Source organism: Chiloscyllium plagiosum, unplaced genomic scaffold (assembly GCF_037043375.1).
Source record: "Chiloscyllium plagiosum isolate Xiang-an unplaced genomic scaffold, Cpla_swu_hap1 HiC_scaffold_5, whole genome shotgun sequence".
Classification (NCBI taxonomy): domain Eukaryota; kingdom Metazoa; phylum Chordata; class Chondrichthyes; order Orectolobiformes; family Hemiscylliidae; genus Chiloscyllium; species Chiloscyllium plagiosum.
Genome location: NW_028270143.1, coordinates 65,512,214 through 65,536,881, shown reverse-complemented (window position 1 = coordinate 65,536,881; position 24,668 = coordinate 65,512,214). Strand labels below are relative to the sequence as shown.

Sequence of the window (24,668 nt, the reverse complement as noted above, 5' to 3'; positions counted from 1 at the left end):
ATATGTCCCTAATTTTGAACTCCCTCACCCTAAGGAAAAAAACCTTGCTTATTCACCTTATCTATGCCCCTCATGATTTTATAAAATCTAAAAGGCCATGTCCTACACCCAAGTGAAATCAGAAATGCCTTACATTGAGACGGGGTAGTGTTCTCAGCTGAGGAGATGTTTCCTTCTAATTACTGAGTCCCCCTACTGCAATCACATTTCTATTCTGCTCTTTGTACTGACTCCTCTCCTCACTCCTGACGAAGGGCTTATACCCGAAATATCGACTCACCTGCTGTGCTTTTCCAGTGGCACACTTTTCGACTCTTGACTTTCCAGCATCTGCAGTCCTCACTTTTGTCCTCCTTCTCTCCTAGATTGCCTTGTGAGCCACTGTGCCATACTACGCATTGTAGCTGTCCTCAGTGCAGACTTTCTCCTTGTCCTCACAAACAGTAAGTACATGATATCTGTTGGACAGGACCAATGTCTGTGGGGCCTCTTCTGCTTCTTCCAAGTACCTGTTACCCAACTCCCCATCAGTCACACTTTCCCTTTCCTGAACCGGTTTTTCCCTTTGACCATTAAAACCTTCTATAACTCTGGTAAGTATGAATCTATTGGCAGTAAGTCCTCTTTATAAATGATACACCTGTCATGCAGTCAGATAAAACAACGAAAGTTCTCATGTCCAGGTGAATTACGAAGAGAGAAAGCATTGCACAGAATAAAAAAAGGAGAAAGAAATAAATTAATAACAGTTCAGCGTTCGCTGGGACTCGTGTTTTTTTTCTCAATTTTTTGCAGCCTTGGATGTCACTGAGGAAATTCCACTGAAGTGTAAACCAGCACCTTACTGCTAGATGTTACTAGAACTCATCTCTTTTCCAGATGAAACAGCACCTGTTTATTTTCTTTCCCCAGTCGCTACAAAAATGTGAATATATACATGGATTCATTCATTTTATATTCTGCTTATAGATGTGGCTACATCCCTAGTTAGGCAAGATCAGCTGTTTATACAGACTGATTTCTTATTCTGTATCTAGCCAGCTCTCAAAAACACATTTCCTTGAGTCTCTGTGGAAACTATAACTAAAGTAATTTTGCTGCTTTCTGGCTGTATGTGGCATCTAAATTTTTAGGGTTTGGGTTGTAAAATCAGCATTAAGAATTTTACAACTAGAAAGGTACCTTGCATTTCCATTTTTCTATGAAATAGCAAGGAACATTTTGGAAGTTAATTTCCCCTTCCTGCTTGTCACAGAGAAACTTTCTTTTTTAACTCGTCATAGAATCCCTACTGTGCAGACAGAGGCCATTCGGCCCATTGAGTCTGCACCGACACTCCGAAGAGCATCCCGCCCTATCCCCATAAACTCTCATTTCTCATGGCTAATCCACCTAGTCTGCACATCACTGAACACTATGGGCAATTTAGCATGGGCAATCCACCTAACATGCACATCTTTAGACTCTGGGAGGAACCCAAAGCATCCAGAGGAAACCCACACAGACACAGGGAGAATGTGCAAACTCCACACAGTCACCCAAGGCTGGAATTGAACACAGGTCCCTGGCACTGTGAGGTAGCAGTGCTAACCACTACCACTGCTCATTGCATCTTGGTACACTCACTGCCATTCAGATATTCAATTTTCCTGCCATCAAACTGTTCGGCTAATAACTAGTTAACCATGTTTTCTGGCGCTTCAAGCTCACAGGGTGGCATTTTACAGCCCCTGCAGACAGATCTGAGGGCAACGGGAGGGGTTGGCTCCTAAAATGCAGTGAGCAACTCGCCCTCCACTTGGATAGATTCTGTCCAGCATTAGGCAGAACTCCTGTCTCCAGACAATCCAGACTCCACCAAGGTGACCAATTCCAGAGAACAGAAAAAGATACTGGGGCAGCGTACTGACAAGACATGAGGAGAAGAGATGGGGGTGAATTAGTTTGCTAGAGTCCGACATGAGGAGTGTAGCAAGTGGAAGGCCAACAAGATCCGAGGAGCAGGTGGGGTAGTGGTGGGCATCTATGTGCTTCTGGGAGCGAAACAGCAGGGTGCTTTAGTCACCAGTTTACACCCCTTCCCCACTTTTCTGGTCTGCCAATACTACTAGTTTGATTTTCAGATGCTCCCCCCAACACTCAGGCTTATACAGACCCCTCCTCTCTACTCCATCTCAGGCCTGTGGGAAATCTCATCCAGAAAAAGTTGGATCCCAGAAAATCCTTGCCTGAACAGTGACCACACAGTATGTGCATAAAGAACAATTGACTATAATATGCAATATTTATCAATCAACAATATAGGAAAGATGAATAGATGGAATACAAATTAGGCACATTATTTATTCAAAGACTTTTACTAATTAAACTTCATCTCAACAATTTATTGCCACGATTAAATACTTACAGGCTGCAGTAAATAGGCCAGAGATGTCTCCTGAATGATGATAACTGGGAGCTTAGTTAACTTTGTGGCATGAAAAAGTGTCTCCACACTGGCCATGATCTGGTCCAAACGTCCGCCAAGTCCACCGAGCACGACAACATTGTCGACCTAGCGCCAAAATGACAGTACTTCCATTAATTTTACAACATTCCTTTGTCCTTTTCATCTCAGCTACATGAAGAGCCAATGCTAATTTATATAATAGTCAAGACTTTAATTTCTGACACGAGAGTCAATAGCATATTGTTCTGAATGCTAGAAGCAATTAGATTCAAATCAGAAGTTCTTTTTGATTTCAAAGGAACTCTACTTCAGTGCAGAGGCCTTGACTGATTGATGTAATTCGATGGTTTAACATTTTAAATATATCATAGTAGCAATAATTATCCCTTTCAAATAAATCAGTCTGCAGGTTTCTGATGTTTTGAATTAAGTAATGTGGTTTCTTTTATATGAAGAAATTGTCATGTCTCAGCAGAAAGTCAATGAATCTCTAATGCAATATACATGGTAAAATTCAAACTAACCATGGCAAATATATCAATAATGATCAGATTATGAAACTGTCCATCCTTTATAAAATACATTTTGGTTCTGAAATAGTGGACAAATTGGTCTGTGCAGCCAGAACAGGACATTTCCAAAGAAACTTTTCCCCTAATTGGCACTGGAAAATTTTCCTCCTCAGGGGATGGCTGCAGGATGGAATGTGAAGGGGGAAGAAAAGTGAAAATATATAATCATGATGCTCCAGTTAGCATTTGCAAGGCAGGCAGCTGGTGATTTCCTCCTCAGCATTTTCATGTTTTACTTTTTCCATGAACTGCATCATTTCTTCAGAATAAATCAAATTCACAATGTTTCTATTTTCTGCAGCCAGACAATATTTTTCAAGTTCATTCGTACCACAATATCAATAACTTCTTTTCAACATTTTGTTGTGGATTATTGTGCTCTGCGTGGTGCTATAGTATAGTCAACAATCATAAAATGTCAAATGCTCTGACTAACATTTTTCAAGTATCACTTCAGTAATGACATTGACAAAGCTCGTTAGGAATGTGAGATGGAAGGAGGATATAAACAGACTGCAAAAAAGATGCAGACAGGTTAAGTGAGTGGGCAACCAGTTAATAGCTGACATTGGAAATTGTGAAGTTATTTACATTGATAATAACAAGAGAAAAGCAGGATATTTCCATAAGGGTGCAAAACATTTAAAACTTAATATTAAGAGAGGGTATACTTTCAGAAGAAACATGGAAAGTTAGCATGTATGTACAGTAAGCATTAGAAAGGCAAAGGCATGCTGGTCTTCATGACAAGGGATTTTAATATGAGAATGAGGAAGTCTTCTTACAATCATGTTCGTATTTTTGATCTCCATATCAAAGGAACAATATTCTTGCCTTGTAGGTGATGCAGCGAAGATTTACTAATTTCACTCCTAGCATGACAGTGTTGACCTGTGATGAGAAGCTGATTAAATTGAGCCAACACTCTCTGGAGTTTAGACGAGTGAGAGGCAATCACATTGAAATAAACAAGATTCTGAAGGGTCTTGACAGGGTAGAAACTGACAAGTTACTTCTCCTGGTTGGGTTAAATAGAACAAGAGGGCATTGTCTTAGCATAAGAGTCAATGATTTAGGACTGAGATCATGAAAAACTTATTTCTTCAGGGTTGCGCATATTTGGAATTATCTACCAGAGAGAGTCGTGGAAGCTCCATTGTTGAGTATGTTCAGTGTTTAAGTAGATAAACTTCTGGTTTCTCAGTGGATTAAGGAAGGAGGAGATTGGATGGGAAAATGGAGTCTATGCAGTAGATCAGCCATGGATATCAGAGTATCCTCAAGGAGCTAATTCTTACACTCTTATGACTTACAATCCCTATCATATAGACAAGCACTTTGAAGTTGAAGATTTGTTTCTCAAAAATGGCGTACAGGAAGACTGGGCACAGTATCTTGCTCATAATTCAATGTTTTGGCTCATATTTGCTTATGTAAGAATCACTAGCATTCCAAAGAGAAAAGTCAGGGTAATAGAACTTGAGCCCATACAATGAGTAAATGCACATACTCCCATGACTCAGCCAATGTTTAGGCATTTGCCTGATACAATCAGTGTCAATGCCTGAGTACACTGCAGTACAGAACTATTCAGCTCTTTCATACCAGGTGAATAGTTAGCAGTACAAGCTGAAATACATTTATTAAACACTTCAATTTGCCTGAAATCAGTGAAGCTTTAAAAATGCTAAGTGGAGAAGATTACATAATTAAGATAATCACACTTTAGTGAGGTGCAGAAAAGCTCACTGAATTGCCCAAAATAGACAAAGTGCTTAATACGTTGTAAGTGGCACTTTTATAATTAATGTATATGGTAATGAAACTCAGTTAGTAAAGACAGATGCCCACTGAGAGTGTGGACAGTGTGGGGGTTCTGGGAATAAAAGGTATTATGAGTTACAGGAATAGATTTAGTTTTACTGGAACATGCAAGATTCAGAAAGATCCATAAATAAAATCTTCCAAGTGGCTGTATAAATGGACAGTGGAAAAAAAAACCTTTCTTTTATTATCAGTTCAATTAATCTATTTAAAATTTAGAAGTTAGGAACAATTACCAAATTTTAAACGTCATATCAAGAAGGAAATCCTCAAATACTACCACAGAGTTCTACGTAAATAGATTGGCCCCCACAATGAAAGAACGGATACTGCTAATTCATTCCTTCAATCAAGAGAACGATATTTATTGATTCAGAAGAGGAAGGAAGGTTTTGTTTGGCAGCATTTTATCTCATGAGATGATGGCTTGTGCCTTGATGATCATCTCTGGTTTTGAAAATAGTCTGGAGTTTGAAGAAGTCATGGCAGACTTGAAACTTTAACCTTTGTTTTTTTCTATCTATAGATGCTGCAAGAACAGGTGAGTTTCTCCAGCACTTTCTGTTTTTATTCTATTCTGGCATGGCAATATGTGGCATAGTTGTGACAGAGGAAGACAATGGGCATTGGAAGATGCATGATTTGGTTATCTCTTCCGATGTCCTTCCGAACAGTCAGCGTCCTAAGGTCATGGAGATATAGAGATGTACAACAGGAAAATCTATGCCAACCAAATATCCTAAATTCATCACATCCCCTTTGTCAGCATTTGGCCCCTATGACTCTAAACCCTTCCTATTCATGTACCTATCCAGATGCCTTTTAAATGTTGTAATTGTATCAGCCTTCACCACTTCTTCTGGTAGTTCATTTCATACGCACACCACGCTTTGCATTAAATAGTTGCCCCTTTGGTCCCTTTTAAATCTGTGTTTCTCTCTCCATAGATATTGCCAGACCTGAATTCCTCCAGCATTCTCTGTGTTTACATTGTACAGTAAAGCATGGCTGGAAAGGATGTAATTGGGGAATGGGAGATGTGGTCATGCATGGTCAGAAGAACCCCAGCTTCAAGGAGCGGATGGGCATGGGGGCAGGAATGAGAACACCAGAAATGGTTATGTGCCCAAAGCACACTGGGACGTTATTCACATGCCAATCAGCTTCTGCTTCTCATGAACCTTGGAGGTCTCTATGGCAGGAAAACAAAATAGAATGTTGACCAACTCACTTTCCAGAGCCTGAGTGGAAAAGGTAGGCAGATGTAAGTCACTTGGGGAAGTCTGTGAGATTGATGGGATGGTTTACTAGGAAGGGGATGTGGATACCTGAGGACTCACTGGACACTGAGGCTGAGGAAGAGCTGTCACCTTCCATTCTGCTAGAAACTGAGAGTGTATAATGAGGAAGAAAATAACGGTTACCACACTTTGAGTGGGCGGGGTATATCACTGAACCTGTGAGGGAAAGGGCTACCAATGATAAGACTTTCAGAGGGAATGAACATTGGCCAAGCAAAGCAAGCTGCCTGCCTCCTGACCAGCCTACGGCACTGACCTTTTCTGTATGTCACACCTCTCTGGCATAGCAACTGTTGGATAATTCTTTGACAGCTACACCTTTGTGCAGAGAGGGAACCAAATATTAAGGAGAGCCAAAGCTGTCAGCATGACCCAACACCATGCATACGTATTGTTGCCCCTACTCCCAGATGATGCAAGAGGCTCTCCATGCACTGAGAATAGTGTGTGGGCATGAAGTGCTGCCAAATGGTGCGAAAATGCATTTAGCGCCTACACAAAGTGATTCACTGAATATCCGATAAATGGCAAACTGTTCTGAGAACAGCCCATGATTGGATGGAATGGAAACAGAACATGAGAGATGCCATGGGTGTGGGGTAGGCAATTAGGGGGTGAGGCGAGATTGACAAGATACTGTGATAAAACACATGAGGACCTGTGATAGAAAAAAACCCTCTAATAAAGCCAATACAAATCAGACTTAGCTAAAGTTCAGCACAAAGTGTTAAATAAAACAAACCTGTGAAAAATTATATTCACTTGCTCTGTACCTTACACATTTGATTTCATAATGAAAACACCTCATTTGTTATGGACATACTGATCAGTGTTCATCTTCATAAACCAGACAGTATTCCAGTAGAGTCACATTGCCACTCGATTTGCTGACTACACAGCAACATTTGGCCAGGGAAAGACATAAAATGACAAATTTTACTGTTGGCATCTGTAAACGCAATACACTATTGCTCATATGAGAGAATGCACGTTTTCCTTTTTGGACTATAAACTGAAATGGAAGTTGAGCAGTTGTAACTGAAATACCAAGAGTTTTGCAACTTTAATCAATCAAGTGCTGTACATTATTGACCTGTATGATAGAATGTTGCTTTTTGAAACAATAAGATAGAGATTTTCAGACTGAACAACACTAAGGGTCTTTTGAGTTATGGAAATTCTTCCTGCCAACCACCCTTTGATCAAATACTCGCAGAATGCTAAAAAGCAGTAAAAGCCAAGACAGCAGGAGAGTAAAAACATATAGAGCCTTCAGACAGAAAGCAACCATCTCTCTCTGATTGGGGGAGAAAGAAAGACAAATTAAGGAAGCCTAAAAGAAAGAAATCTAAAACAAGATTGGCTGAGTCCACCCGATCAACCATGAAATTGAAGGAGGTCTGTCATTCTACACTCAACAGTGGGTCATTATTGCAAAACCTGAAAGGACTGCATGAAAATAACTTTCCACCTTGTCATCTTTGGAATTTTAGCCTGTCTGTATCCTTTTTCCACTCACAGTGTACATGTTAAACAATTTATCTTGTGTCTTCTTAATCATGAGACTATATGTGCACGTGAGGCTTTTAAGAAGTATCATGAGGTTACACTTAAATATTTTCTTTTCTCTGTGCTTACTGAAGTATAAAATAATTAATTACTTTATAGTTACTACAAAATGTGGTATGAATTGCTGTTGGCCTGAGTAGTATTCAATCAATAAGGCAGATTGGTCCTTTTGGTGGTCTTATTGGGATTTTACACAGCCATGTATGTTGTGATAGTTTGTGAAACGGTGGAACTCCAATATTAGTGTACTCTTCCCAGTTAATTAAGTTTTGCAAATCTAATATGCTTATTAACATCCTGCATCAGAAAAACATAAATAGCAGCAGGGGTCCACCAATCAGCTCCCCTGCCATTCATCAAAATCATGCTGACCTGCTTGAGGCCTCATCTCCTCTTTCATGCTAACTCAAGTCCTCATTATTTCAAAAAGTTATCGTTCCCATGGAATATAGATTGCTAATTTCTGAAATAAGTTGAGATTCTCTTGCATATAGCCTTCTAAGGTTTTACAACAAAAAACAGGGGTACTTTAGGTCTCTTAAGTTCAATCTTAAAAATTCAAATCTCCAGGAAGAATTCTCCAGCTTGTCCTGAACATGACTTTCTTTGTCCTGATTAACATTAGTGATGAAGTGGCCTGTAATTTCATTCACTGGGGCATGCACAGAGTAGGGAAATCGGAAATTTCCCAACTCCCAAACTGGACTCTCAAGAAACTTTCTCAACATCAACTGAAGCCTGCAGAGCCAATTCTTTGGTGTGGACCCTGTCATCACCAGAAACAGAAGAGGCAGCCATAAGGGATTGCAATATGCCACAGCCGGCTGGTGAAAAAACTCATCATGATCATCTGGGACTTCATCATGGATATAATAATTTAAAAGCAATGAAGTCCTCTGGTCCTCACTCGCTAAATACTTCCCATGCAACGTCCATGCCAACTGATGCCATCTCATGTATCTCATTCAGCCCTCAATTTTAATCTATGCACTCCACACATAGATCCACGACTTATTATTGGCCTTATGTCAACCTAATGCCAATTTCATGTCAACCACGCCATCATTCATCTCCATGGAATTTTATAACCTCCAGCAATGTTGTATCACCTCAATTAGAACTACACTCTCTTCTCGTGCTATGGCACTTTTGTTTTAGGAGAAAGTGAGGTCTGCAGATGCTGGAGATCAAAGTTGAAACTTTATTGCTGGAACAGCACAGCAGGTCAGGCAGCATCCAGGGAACAGGAGATTCGACGTTTCGGGCACAGGCCGTCGAATCTCCTGTTCCCTGGATGCTGCCTGACCTGCTGTGCTGTTCCAGCAATAAAGTTTCACTTTTGTTTTACCCTATATGTCAATTTAGATCAATGAATGCCCTCATTCATCCCCATAGCCCCTTAAATCTCTTTGCCAACTTGATTATTTTGTCACTTGGGATAAACAGCATGTAATATAAAAGAGCAGGGGACTTACATGTCCTAACAGGTCCTCAAACCTGATCATCCTTTAATTCACATTTGTGTCTATGCTTAACAATCGCAAAAAGATTCCACCCCAAAAAGATATGGGACCTCTCTAAAAGGGCATCTAGCCCCTTCGAAGGACACCAGCTAAGTCTACATCTTTTCCTCAAAATTATCAAGCACATAAATCATATTTTAGAAGTGCAAATGGCACAAACTGCTTCTGAAAGTAGACAGCTACATTTCTAAACATTATATTTTTAATTACCTCCATTAAAAATGAATATGCTCCTCCTCTATTTCCCAATCTCCTTGTAAAAATGGTGGCTGTCAAATATCTAAGTGGAGCTTCTAGATGCAGGTTTGGAACTCTATCTTCTCTGCAAACGTTCAGCTCAGAGTGTGTATTTAGAAAGTTGACCTTTCAACACAGAGTATTCAAAATCTTCAAAAGAATGTTGGCATTCGAAATCTAATATCATTTGCCACTAAGATTCTCTTCAATTTTTTTCCCTTTTTGGCATTTGGTTTCAAATGTAGTTGTTGGTATTAGTTTCTCTTTTAATTGCAGTAGGTCTGTGAGAGATTAACTTGGGAAATATTTGCTCAGTTCCCATTGAGGGTCAGTCCTAATCCGATAATGTCTACAATTCAGCATTAAATTAAGCGTTAAGGAGAAGACCTTCAGATGGCAGCAAGGAATTGACTATAAAACCAACCCTAACATTTGTGCACATGCCCCTCAACTAAACAAAATTGGCAATCTGGCTTACAAGTTGGGGTATGTCTGGAAAACCCCAATATCCCTAAACTATTGGAGAAGTGATATTAGGAGGCATGATTATAATAAAACAGTGGTTCTGCTAAGACTTTCCAAATAGCCTGTATCGTAATATGAAACATGAGTTGGAAAGCAGGAGCGGGGTACAGAATCCACAAGTGCAGCAGAGTAGGTTGGGTGTCTCACTTGGAAGAGAAATGCACAAGGACAGTTAGACACAGTAATGTGAAGTCGGCACATCTATCTCACTGGTATAGAAGGAAATAATTGTTTTCCTTAAATATCATTAATATGTCCTTTAAATGCAATCCTTGCATACGGGGTATACCATGCAGGTTATAGCTTAGATAGGTCTGTGACTGTTACCATTTGAAAGGGGTTCCTTCAATTAAAATCTTTGAGAATCACTATGACTGGAGAGTAGCCCTTTGGATGCTGTAACCATGGTGCTTTATTTTTTGAATATAGCCTGAGAGACGTAGCTCAGAGAGGGAAACTTGGGAGGTTTGTTTATAAGAAAACAAGACAAACAGATGTGTAGTAGGTTTTCAGTTTAGAAGGTCAGGGATAAATTTCCTTTTTTACTTTTGATTACAGACAACATCCATAGCTTGAAAAATGTTATTTTAGTTTCAGTTTGCAGAAGTCTTGCCTGAAGCTGAGGTAAACTAGTTCTTTCTGAAAAAGAGAGGTAGTTGAGGACTATTAATAAAGAATTTACCTCAGTGAAAGGGGTTTAGTTTTAAAGTACTAATACAGAAGCATTTAGTTAAAACTCTAAAGGGGTTATCTGAAGATGAGAACATTTAAGCTCAATTGCATGAATGGTCCAGGAAGATGCAAATAGATTTTCACGACTGAGTAATGAAACCACAGTTAAATTAAGCTTGATGGATGGGATAGAGAAGAGAATTCTCTCTGGTATGACTGCTGACAGTGTTTTGGGATTATTGGGATTGTATTTTACCACTCATTCAAAATCTTTAAATTTGTATCACATTTAAATAGTTTGGTTAAGCTTAAGTCAATCAGAACCCTCTAAATTGTCTAACTTTAACTGATCCTTTCGGAGAACTTCAGGGGAGATGCCCATTGGAAAAGGCAAGTTCAAATACAATTCCCACAGAAATAGATGCATTGGGGATCCACATTTTCCCAACATACAACGCCAGTCCATGTTACCTAAATGGTTCTGGCAATCGGAATATCTAGCTTATAATGTTGACATCTTAGGCCACATGGACGGTCCCAGGGTTGGGGAACCTGCGGACTTCTAGGCCATTGTGTGTGTGGCCTTTTGAATGAATCCAAATTTTGCAGAACAAATCTTTTATTTTTTATTAATATGTTTTTTTGTCCTTTATTATTTTTATTTTAATCTTAAAATGAATGTATTTAAAATACCAGAGAGTTAACTTTAGAATTAACAATTTTTTCTCTTTTTTTTACTTAGTTAGTACATAGGAGCTAGACTTTTACAAAACAATGTGAATTTTGAAGAATATATAATTGAAGTTTCTTGGATGCGGCCTTATTAGATTACAACTAACATAATGCGGCCTTCCAACATGAAAAGGTTCCCCACCTCTGGTTCCCCACAGTCACTGTCCTGATTCAGGAAGGTTGTTCATCACCACTGTCTCCAGATCAATAAGGGATGGGTAATAAATGCTGGCCTAGCCAGCAACACCTACATCCCATGAACAAATTTAAAACTACATTACACTACACTAAAAATTGTCTGTAAGTGAAGGAAGTTACTCTTGGTTAAAGTCCAATAGGTCTATTTAGAAGCACTAGCTTTCGGAGTGCTGCTCTTTCATCAAGTGGTTGTCACCACCTGATGAAGGAGCAGTGCTCCAAAAGCTAGTGCTTCCAAAAAAACCAGTTGGACTATAACCTGGTGTTATGTGGTTTTTAACTTTGTACACCCCAGTCCAACACCGGCATCTCCAAATCTGTAAGTGAAGTGAGAAAAACTGTATGCAATTTTTCCCACTCGGGCATATTAGAGATCGTTTGACCATTAATGAATTAGCTTCAATATAAAATAGGAGAATATTACAACTTATATGGAATAAACTATCCTGGTAGTTAGATAAAGGTCAAATCTATATTTCAGTAAATGTTTCAATTTTTATTTTTACACTGGAGTTGAACTTTTAGTTTAAAACAAAATCTGCAAACAATCTGGCTTAGAGATATTTCAAGCAACTTGAAACATTGCATGTCTGCATTATACCTCTAGTCCTTGGTCCTTCACTTTCTGAAGTAGTATTTGTAAGCACTTTGTGAAGTCGGTGAGGTCCTGATCTGGTGTGTCAATAATTTCACACTTCTAGGAAAACAAATGAAGATTATTAGAACCAAAAAATGATCAAATTATATATCTTATTTCCATTATCAGCTACAATAATATACTCCCTTTCATGGGTTAGTATATTTGGTAAATGTAAATTATCTTTCAGATATGTCAGGAGAAGGATTAGGCACATCATACAAGCTGCTCACAATTGAAAAATTGTGTAGAAATGTAATCACTTGCTCGTGACTGGTTATCTAAGATAACTAGTGAAATCCTGATGCATGATCTATCTCACTTGAATAAAGTTTTAATTAACAGACAGATTCAGATAGGGAGAGGTAAGAGTTTTGAATAACATTCTCTGCCTCGAATTTTCCAAATATAAACTTAAAATTAAAAGATATGGGACTTGTATTGTACTCGGAGCTTTTTTTTAACTGGTTAAGCAATATTGTTAGAAACTCACCCACAGCTCTAGAAATAATGACCAAGGTATTTTAAGTACCCACGGTTTATTTAAATACCACTAGTTTTGAGTGTTTTCGGTTGCAGTGTAAAATTGTGTAGCCTGCAGGCCACCTAATAATAAGAACAATAGAAATAAGACTAGGTTCCAAAGCCTCCTCACGGTACACTATGATTGGGAAGGGAGAGATGGTGGAGTCATTGATAACAAGAGCAACTCATGACTTCCTTGTGGAACCTGGAGACTAACTCCTCCTCTGCATTGCTCCAAAAACAAATTCCAAAACGCTTCCCAAAATTTAGTTTCAGGAGCCCTTCTACTTTCTCACAAAATTTTTGCAGCAGGAAATTTTCCGGACGTCACCATATTAAAATTCCAGTCACAAGTTGAAAGACCTCAACATAACTCAAAATGCATATGCAGAAACTAATCCCTACTGACACTGAGACAATGCTTATACCACTTATTTAGTTTAAATGACTAAAACTGCAACCAATCAGTTCTAAGTGGCCTCTTTCGCAAACTGAACTACCTTAATTTTGCAACTTATTTATATAGCTCGACATCACAACCATTGACCCCCAGTACATCACAAAGAGGCTGGATTTTGTCTCTCAACACAGAAGGAATCTACGTCTGCAAGTGGAGGTTTGTTAAAGGATACAGCAGGGAAAAATAGGCTGGAGACTTGGGCAAAGAAATGACAGATGACGTTTAATCCTGACAAAGCAGGGTGATGTATTTTGGAAAATCTAATGCAAGAGGGAAATATACCTTAAATTGCAGAACCTTCAGTACTATCAACATACAGAGGGTTCTAGGTGTACAGAGCCCCAGTTCCCTGCAAGTGGCAAAACAAGTGGATCACAAGTTGCTCAAGGAGGCATATGGCATGTTTGCCTTCAACGTTTGGGACAAGAGTGTAACAATTGCCAAGTCGTACTGCAGCTATACAGAACCTTAGTTAGGTCATATTTGGAATATTGTTTACAGTTCTAGTCACCACAATACCAGAAGGATGTCGAGTCTTTGAAGAAGACACAGAAATGATTTACCAGGATGTTGCTTGGTTCAGAGAGTATTAGTTATGAGGAGAGATTGGAAAAAACTTGGTTTGTTTTCACTTGGCTGTCATTTCATATTTTGCTCTAATTCTTGCTGCCCATCATTTTCCTCATCTTGGGAAACATGCTGGGTTGGGACCTGGCACACTTCAACTGACACAGGGTATTTAGGGTGTAGGTTTGCTCGCTGAGCTGTAGGTTTGATATCCAGACATTTCATTACCTGGCTAGGTAACATCATCAGTGGCGACCTCCAAGTGAAGCGAAGCTGTTGTCTCCTGCTTTCTATTTATATATTTGTCCTGGATGGGGTTCCTGGGATTTGTGGTGATGGCATTTTCTGTTCGTTTTCTGAGGGGTTGATAGATGGTATCTCGATCTCTGTGTTTGTTTATGGCATTGTGGTTGGAGTGCCAGGCCTCGAGGAATTCTCTGGCATGTCTTTGCTTAGCCTGTCCCAGGATAGATGTGTTTACCCAGTTGAAATGGTGTTTTTTTAAAATCCATAAACCAGGAGCCCCCCTCAGACCCATAGTCTCATTACCCGGAACACCAACTTACAGACTGGCCAAAGAACTACACGCAAGACTGAAATACTTAGTAGAAGAGTCACAGCACTCCATCCACTCCACCCAGGAATTCCTAAAAATCATCAACGCCATAAACAAACACAGAGATCGAGATACCATCTATCAACCCCTCAGAAAACGAACTGGAAATGCCATCACCACAAACCCCAGGAACCCCATCCAGGACAAACATATAAATATAAAGCAGGAGACAACAGCTTCGCTTCACTTGGAGGTCGCCACTGATGATGCTACCGAGCCAGGTAATGAAAAGTCTGGATATCAAACCTACAGCTCAGCGAGCAAACCTACACCCTAAATCTCAACCTGAGCTGCAAACCTTCACAAACCTTGCAAAAGACACAGGATATGCCATTTAAATGCCTGGTGCAACTTCAAGTTTCTCTCACATTGTTTTTTTTTAATAGAGGTGGGTATGATCATGAAGGAAGAAATTATACCAGGTAAGCTACTTTATAAACTGTGGGAGAAGATTGCTGTGGAGCTAGGAATCTTTTGATAGATATATTTAAATGTTCTTGGCAACTTCTAATTAAGTACTCTTTAAAAGGTTAAATACAATATTAATTCACTGACTGATCATATGGCTCTGTCTCCTACATCACTTGCATTAATGAAAGCATTATGAATGCCTGGCTGAGCTTCAAGACTCATTAATGCACTCAGACCTGTATGGGTTTGTTTAAATAGCTTGAAGGGAACTGCCCATTTTGTTTGACAGTTTTATTTGCTTTTAATTAGTTTATCTTTACTTGAAGTTGGTTTTAATTTTGACATGATTAGGAGGTATTTAGTGGATTATAATGTTTTCAATGAGACTAACAGTCCATGCATGGTTAACAATTTTATGGGAAAGGAAGATAGGCAATTTTTTGGAAAGGAAATTTTGAGTGATTTTATTTTCTGGTAATTGCATTTTTATTTTAAAAAGTATGTGGGTCATTCAATCCACAGTCAACGGATATCAAATGAATGGGCTTGGAGAGAAAATGGAAGGTATGATGGGGCACGCAGGATGAATTGAGAGTTAACAGGGCAAGGGTGAAGGTGAGAGGACCCAACATGTAAGAAAAGAACAGGGCTGATGTCCCAGTAACCAGCAGAGGGCCTTCTAACCTTGCTGCTTTGTGATCTACCTCCCACTGTTGCAGTGACAGACCTGTTTCAGAAGGCTGTAGCACTGACTCTAGCATGCATTTGACTCCCAGAGACCAAGTTTTTTTTGAAGATGTGCTGCCTCTCTGGAGTCTGGACTATCAGGAAATGACCTTACTTGTTTCTGTAAAGATGACAAAAATCAAGTCCAAGTCTAAAATTAGAACTCACCTTGATCTAAAAGAATAATTTCCACCTCCCACCTGGACTAGCCTCAAACAGACTTGTTCCAGCAAGCATTGAGCCTTATCATCTTAGCTAACCTTACAAATATGTTTGTGGATCCATCTTTGTACAATAAATAAACACCTGGTAAAATATGGTGTGGACCCAAAGACTCTGACCAGGAAAGAGGTACTAAGGTTAACAAAAGCATTCACTCGGATCCTATTCTGTTCTCAGGTATTCGTGTTCCTTCCTGCAGCAGTTGGTGGTCCACAGATTGTGCTTTGAGCTTCAACAAAGCACTACACTTTCATATAAATAAAATTAATCAGTTGAAAAAAAGATGAGAAGACACAAGATCTTGCAACCTACTAACAGTAAGAAATGACTCATTGAAATAGTCAATTTAAAACTCAGTGATAAAACTGTGCTTGATTGAAACTTAACTTCCCTGGTTTCATTATGCAGAAGATAATTCCACTGTATACTAAAGTTATTCGAATCCATGAATCTTTTCACTTCAAAGTAATTGCACCATGCCTTTAAAAGAATAATTTATACTTCTTCTAAAGCCATTCAGCACTTGAGTCTCAAGTCACTAGCAATAGGAAAAATGTAAATTTCCACAGCTCGTGTTTCAAATTTTTGTCACAGGCATATGTCAATGTCTGATTAAAGGTTGATAGAACAGGTCTTCTACTTTTATGATTCTTTCTACATAACATCTTTGACATAATAAAACTTGATTCAGCTGTCAATTAATTAAACCAGGAAAGAACAAACCATTAAATGATAATAATTGAAGGCAAAATTAACAGGGTCTCCTTTAAACCTGTGCACTTTGCGTATTTCTTGTGTAACATGACACTTCATTTACCTGTGTTACATTAGTAATTAGCCTTGCTAAAATATAACCAGAAGATTTATTGGGCGACAAACTACCATATTATGAGTGCAATGTTTTCAAAAATAAGTAGGCATTGTTCTTAGACAAAATAAAAGCTAACGTTCAAGTGGAGGTGGGCAAGAGGACAACAGTCATTCAATGTCATCAGTAGCTGTCTCATGGTCACTGGCCAAAAGGATTCAGACAATTGATTGTCAGCACAAGCTATCTGCCCTGGAATTAGGGTTTATCAACAAGGGGCAAGGCTGAAGAGCACAGGAAATCCACATCATGCAAACTTTGTAGGCAGCAGTCCTCATTAGTCAGTTCTCATCGAGCTGTCTTCATCAGACAGTCCTCATCTGTCAGTCAGTCTTCATCAGTTAAACCTTATCAGGCGGTCTTCATTGAGCTGTCTTCTCTAGATGGAAGATAAACCAGAAGAAAAGGACAAAGTCCCAGGGAAAATTTCCCTAACACCTCAGTAGAAGACATAACGCTGCTTTTACAACTTTAACAAGATAAACACATTGCCAACAGCCTGTTTATCCACTGGCATTGTTGAACAATCCCCAAATGTCATAGGTGCATACTTTTATTTGGTCAGTTAGCCAATGTATCATAATTTAACTGCTTAACAAACTTAATAAATTATTTAAAAGTTGCTACAAAGCATTAACTGCCTATATTCAGTAACTGTGATCACAACACGTCCCAAAATCAACAGTGGGAAATCAAATACCTTCATCATGATTTAGTTTTCTCATAATTCTTCGAAATAATGCATTGAGATCTCAGTGACAGCAATCAGACACTTCGAGCATATTTAAAGAAATAAATTTGCATTTATCAGAAGCAGTTCACAAGCTCAGAACTGTCAAAATCATACCACAACCAATGAGTTAGTTTTTGCAATACTGTTGTTTTGTAGCAAGCAAAAACATACAAACCTCAATGACGCGCATGACCACAGAATCCCTGTTGGTGATGATGGCTAGGCCAGCATTTAATGCTCTTTCCTGGATGCTCTTGGGAAGAAGCTGCCTTCTTGAATCACTGCAATCCATTTGGTGTGGGTAGACCCACAATGCCAGGAGGGAGGGAGATTTTGAACCAGTAATTTTGAATGATTGGTGATATTTTTCCAAGTCAGGATGATGAGTGGTTTGGATGGGAACTTGCAGGTGGTGGCATTCCCACGTATTTGCTGCACCTTGTCCCTCTAGATAGCAGTGATATTTGATTTGAAAGATGCTGTCTAGGGAACCTTGGTAAATTTCTACAGTGCATTGAGTACATGTATGCATTTCTGACACCGAGCATCGGTGGCAGAGGGTGTACATGTTTATGGATGTGGTATTACTCAAGTAAGCTGCTTTGTCCTGAATGGTATCAAGGTTCTGGAGTGTAGTTAGAGTTGCAATTATCCAAGTAAATAGAGAGTATTTAATCACACTTATGACTTATGCCTTATTCATGGTGGACAGACTTTGAAGAGTCAGGAGGGATTCTTAACCTCCAACTTGCTTGTGAGTCATAGTATCTATTTGGCTGTCCAGTTCAGGTTCTGGTCAAAGGTAACTCCCAGGATATCAATAATGGGCAAGTCAGCAATCTTAATATCACTGAATATCAAGAAGCAATGATTAGGTTCTCTCTTGTTGGAGGTGGTTATTGATGGGTACTTGTGTGGCGTAAATGTTACTTGCCACTTGTCAGCCCAAGCCCGGACATTGTGCAGGTCCTGCTGCACCTGGACATGGACTGCCTCAGCCCAATGGAGATAAGGCCATTGATGATGCAACTGAAGGTGGATGGGCCAAGGACACCACCCTGAGAAACTCCTGTGGAGATGTCCTGGAGCTGAGATAACTGACCTTCAATAACCGCAACCAACTTTTGAGCCAGGCATAACTCCAACCAGTGGAGGATTTTTCGACTGATTCCCATTGATTCCAGTGGTGCTACGGCTCCTTGATGCCACACATGATCATTGTGGCCTTGATGTTAAGGGCAGTCACTTTCACTTCATCTCTTGAATTCTTTTGTTCACATCTGAACAAATACTGTAATGAAGTCAAGAGATTACTTAGCTTGGCGGATCCAAAGCTGAGTGTCATTGAGCAGTTTATTGCTGAGCAAGTGCTGCTTGACAGCACTATAAGACCATAAGATATCATAGCATAAAAGCCATTTGTCCCATCAAGTCTGTTCTACCACTCAATTATGATTAATATGTTTCTCCACTTTATCCTCCTGTCTTCTCCTTGTAACCTTTGATCATCTTACTTATGAAGAACCTTTGACCTTCTTATTAATGGCTGAAGAAACTCCTCATCTCTGAAGGATTGCCCCATTACTCTGAAACCATCTTCTCCACGTCCACTCTATCCAGGCCCCATCATCCTTCTAATTTCCATCCAGTACAGACCCAAAGTTCTCAACTGCTGCTCATATGACAAGCCTTTCATCTCCGGGATCATTCTTGTAAACCTCCTATAGACCCCCTCCAACGTCAGCACATCCTTGCATAGAAATGAGGCTCAAAACTGCTCACAATATTCCAAATGCATTCTGACCAGAGCCTTATACACCCTCAGCAGTACATGTCTGCTCTTGTATTCTAGCCCTCTTAAAATGAATGTTAAAATTACATCTGCCATCTAAACCTGCATGTTAACCTTAAGAGAATCCTAAACTAGGCCTCCGAAGTTCCCTTGCGCTTTCGATTTCCAAAGCCTTTTCCCATTTCAAAAATAGTCTATGTCTCTATTCTTCCTACCAAAGTTCACTATTGATGACACCTTCCATTTCATCACAGATGATCAAGTGTAGACTGATGGATGATAATTGGTCAGGTTGGATTCTTGGTTCTAATGCACAGTACATATCTGAGCAATTTTCCACATTGTTGAATAGATGCAAGTGTTGTAGCTGTACTGGAACAGCTTGGCTCAGGGCTGCGGCAGGTTGTGGAACATAAGTCTTCAGTATTATTGCCGGAATGTTGACAGGATCCATAGCCTTTGCAGTATCCAGTGCTTATAACAGTTCCTTGATATCATGTATCAAGTTGGCTGAAAACTAGTGTCTGTTATGTAAATGCTTCTGCCGTTTTTGCTGCATGAGAATGAGGATAATCGACCTTGCCAGCTAAGTAATTTCGATCCACTAGGTACCTGTGTGGAGCAAGCCAATTCTGCCTTTCTATTAGCCCAGCACTCATTTCACTTCCTTTCTGGCCACCATTGTTTTGCTTAGACCCATCATTGTCCAGGATGAATGTTAATCAGGCCATTAAAGAAACTGTTGTGCAAGGGTTTAGGACCCTGGAATGATGCTACAAAGTCTGACCATCAGTGGGTATAAATAGCATACTGTGGGCAGAATTAGAACACACCAGACCAATACACTACACTACAACTTAAGAGACGCTTAAGAATCTATGAGCATGAACATATGGAGCAGCTAGTTCAATCCCTACTTAAAAAGAGCAAAGTCTGGTCTATGATTACCACGCATAGCTGTATTTAGTACAAAAGTACAACATAGAGTGCTAATTTGAAGACTGAACTTGAAGATAGTTCTTGACTTTGTTTTCTCCTCAACCAATCTGATGAACTCAAAATCCAGCAAGGCATCAAACCACATGATAAAAGAAGAATGGCTTGTTGCTTTTTGAACAAATGTCATCTGAACAAGTCGACAATTCCTTCCAACAATAAAGTACTCCTCTAAATCACTGATGTATGAGCATTGGTTACTTATTCGAGTGCAAAAAAAATGGAGTTTGAAAATACAATCAATAATTAAGTTGGTCCCTATACACTACATCAATGCCAATTTTGCAAAGTGATCTTAACTTTAGATCAACTCCAACAAGAATAAGGGCCCAACTGATCTCAGAATGAAGCGAACGGACTCTCTGTAGGTAATGGTCACACAACATATCGTGACATTTTCCCAGACTGTGTGGTAACCAGACCCACTATCATAAGTCACTGCACGACGCAAAAACTAAAGAGAAAGATGAAGGAGTTGAGGTTCAGTTAGTGGATATCCTGTTTGATTAGATTAGATTACATTACAGTATGGAAACAGGCCCTTCGGCCCAACAAGTCCACACCGACCCGCCGAAGCGCAACCCACCCATACCCCTACATTTACCCCTATACCTAACACTACGGGCAATTTAGCATGGCCAATTCACCTGACCTGCACATCTTTGGACTGTGGGAGGAAACCGGAGCACCCGGAGGAAACCCACGCAGACACGGGGAGAACGTGCAAACTCCACACAGTCAGTCGCCTGAGGCGGGAATTGAACCCGGGTCTCTGGCGCTGTGAGGCAGCAATGCTAACCATAAAGTACAGCTAAAATGTTTCATGCTGGTGAGCTCTTTATGTTATTTATTTGGAGAAGAAAGTACAAAAATCAAAATGAATGCATAAAACACTAAACAAACAGTCATCGGATTCTACAGACCACATTTGGTCCAAGTTCCATTACCACAAAAAAATTCACAGTTGTTGTTTGGGTAAAAGGCATATTAATTTAACAGTCTCTTGGAAGCACAGAGGCTGTATATTGCTGAAAAGATGACATACTGTTTTATCTTATCCACATCGGGACAAATACAAGAGTGAAAAATTTCAAATCTTCACAACAATTTACACTAAAAGGGAAAAGGATGCTGATTGATTGGGGCAGCACGGTGGCTCAGTGATCAGCACTGCTATCTCTCAAAACCAGGGACCCTGTTCAATTCCACCCTCGGGTGGCTGTCTGTGAAGTGTTTGCATATTCTCCACAGTTCTGCGTGAGTTTCTTCCAGTACTCTAGTTCCTTCCCTCAGTCCAAAGATGTATAGGCTAGGTGGATTGGCTGTACTAAATTACCCATAGTGTCTAGGGATGTGCAAGCTAGGTTCATTGGACATGGGAAATACAGGGTTACAGGGTTGGGGGAGGGGATCCTCTTCAGAGGGCCAGTGTGGACTCGATGGACTGAATTGTCATGCATAGGATTTGGTGGAATACTAGAATACTGAGTGCAATTTGGATGTTTACATTTAAGGACAGTTATAGTGCATTAGAGACAGTACTGCAAAGGTTCACTCAATTGGCCTCTAAGGTCATAGGGTTCCTTTATTCCTGATGAAGGGCTTTTGACCGAAACGTCGATTTTCCTGCTCCTCGGATGCTGCCTGGCCTGCTGTGCTTTTCCAGCATCACTGATCTAAACTCTAAAGTCATAGGGTTATCCTATGATGACAGGCTGAGTACGTTGCATCTACATTCTCTGGAGATTAGATGAATGAGGTGAACCTTCAAAAAAATGAAGATTCGAAAAGGGTTTAACAGGATAAATGTTGAAACACATTTCTGTGGCTGTGGAATCAAACACAAGGGGACACCATTTCAAGGTACAGGGTCAATCATTTTGGACTGAGATGAGGAGACATTTCTTTATTCAAAGGGTTGTGTGCCTTGGAAATTCTCTATCCAATAGGGTGTGGTTGCTCATCATTCAATGTATGTACTTAAGGTAAGTGGATATTTCGTCCCTTGAAGAATCAACGGACGTGGAGATCTGGCAGTAGAGTAATATCAAGGATCGTGATCAGCCATTATCATATTGAATACTTCAGGAGACACAATGAGCCATATGGTCTTCTCCTACTCCTATTTTCCATGTTTTTTTTGCGGTTTTATCCAGCCTAGCTACAATCGAGAGGGTGAGCAGAAGAGATATCCACAAACCACACACTCATCTGTTTGCACGAACATGATTGCTTTCAGACTCAAAGTGCGTTAATTGTTGACTGCAATACACAAATATATGAAATGCAGCATTTTCCTCTGAATAACTCATGTGTTTGTTGTAATTCCATCTAACATCTTACGTCTCTATCAAAAGGCATTCAAATTCAGTTGCTGATCAAAAGAAAATATCAAATTATGTATGAGTATAGATTGTTGAATATTATTTTTGTGTTTCTTCTTTGTGCAATATATTCAGTTTTGCAGACAAGGTCTTATTTCTTCTATTCCTTCACAAGTGCATCCTTAGTTAATGCACTAAACTGCATATTTTAATAATTTGAACACAATGGGAGTCTACATTTCTTGAGATGTGATTCATTGCTGCAGCAAAGGAACCTTGAAGATAGCAATCCCGAAAGAAACTGAAATGTTTGGAAGAATCGTAATTTAGATTTAAGCTTATTAATACTTATCCAAATATGTGGTTATGAATATTAATTATACATATTTCTTCACAACCACCTGATGAAGGAGCGGCACTCTGAAAGCCAGCGCTTCCAAATAAACCGTTTGGACTATAACTTGGTGTTGTGTGATTTTTAACTTTGTCCACCCCAGTCCAGCACCAGCATCTCTAAGTCAATTATAGAAATATAACATAGTAAACGTATAGAAATCACATATAGAAATCATAAATATGAGATATATGAGTTATAGTATCCAGCTTGAACTTCCCATCATGTTTTTCAGTCTGTGTCAAGCATTCCACCTAAGATTTTTTTTCTCAGACCATTGGTTTTAAAAATATATTCCCATTTATCAGATGAATGAAACACACAGGCCTCATCTTCCACCTCGGAACACTTCAACCCCAGGGCATCAATGTGGACTTCAACAATTTCCTAATTTCCCCTTCCCCCACCTCACCCTAGTTCCAAACTTCCAGCTCAGCACTGTCCCCATGACTTGTCCGGACTTGTCCTACCTGCCTATCTTCTTTTCCACCTATCCACTCCACCCTCCTCCCTAACTATCAGCTTCATCCCCTCCCCCACCCACCTATTGTACTCTATGCTACTTTCTCCCCACCCCCACCCCCCTCTCATTTATCCCTCCACTCTTCAGGCACTCTGCCTGTATTCTTGATGAAGGGCTTTTGCCCGAAACATCGATTTTCCTGCTCCTCGGATGCTGCCTGAACTGCTGTGCTTTTCCAGCACCACTCTAATCCAGAATCTGGTTTCCAGCGTCTGCAGTCATTGTTTTTACCTAGACAGAAGTAACAGCAAACATTTCAGGAGGGAAGGGCTCAAGCCAATACCATGAATTGCAAACTATTAATAACTACTGCTGGAGGTGCTGTGACCAATTTCTTCGACATTCGAAGCTGAAAAGTATGAAGGTGGATAAATCACCCAGACTGGAAGGACTACATCACAAAGTTTTGAAGGAGATAGCTGAGGTGGTTAAAGAGGTACTATGGTGGTAATCTTTCAGGAATTATTGGAGTCAGTGAGGGTCCCCGAGGACTGGAAATGGCTGACATAACACCTCTGTTGAAGGTTAAGGAATCTGGGTTTGTGCTCAATGAAGTTTAGAGCAATCAGAGGGATATCGTTGAAATGAATCTGAGCTCTATTGTAGCATATAAACAGGCCTGAATAGAAAGGATGTGACAAAGATATTTCCAACAGTAGGAGAAACAAGGATCTGGGGCCATAGCCTCAGGGTGTAAGGATGACCTTTTCCAACTGAGATGAGGAGAAATTTCTTCAACCAAAGGTGGCTCTGTGGAACTCATTACTGCAGGGGGCTGTGAATGCCAAGTCTTCCAGTATATTTAGCACAGAGACAGATAGGTGCTTGATGAGTAAAAGGATCAAGGGTTACATGGAGAAGGCAGGAGAATCAGGTTGAGAAACATATCAGCCATGACTGAACAGTAGAACAGACTTGATGGGCTGAATGGCTTAATTCTGCTTCTGAATATTTTGGTCTTACGTTCTTTTGCACAATTTTTAAAACTAGGAATTAAACAGTCAATTGTAGAAAGATGGTGATGTCTGATTGCAAAACTGATAAGCAACATCAAGGTAAATGCAATTCAAAGATGTTAATTACAGTTAAAATATAATCTGTACTGATATTACAAGATGGAGTTGATTGAAAAAAACTTGAACAATCAGTGAATCATTTCTGAACTTTTTGGTAGAGCCAGGGAGTCTGTGATTATATCTTGAAAAGTAGGTAAAAGCAAGTAATAATGGGAAAGAGTTATATAACTCCATTAGAGATAGAATTTATTCAAAA

At 39.7% G+C, this 24,668-nt stretch overlaps 1 protein-coding gene across 4 annotated transcripts in view; it reads right to left on the bottom strand.

The window, feature by feature from the left end:
• The window catches only part of tpk1 (thiamin pyrophosphokinase 1), a 384,885-nt gene that overhangs the window by 177,893 nt on the left and 182,324 nt on the right, over positions 1–24,668 (bottom strand). For all 4 annotated transcript variants that reach the window (XM_087987232.1, XM_087987234.1, XM_087987235.1 and 1 more), the window contains 2 exons: positions 12,204–12,299; positions 2,408–2,554 (listed from right to left, as the gene is read on the bottom strand). In XM_087987232.1, the coding sequence (XP_087843358.1) occupies positions 2,408–2,554; positions 12,204–12,299 (243 nt within the window). The remainder of the gene's footprint in view (positions 1–2,407; positions 2,555–12,203; positions 12,300–24,668) is intronic.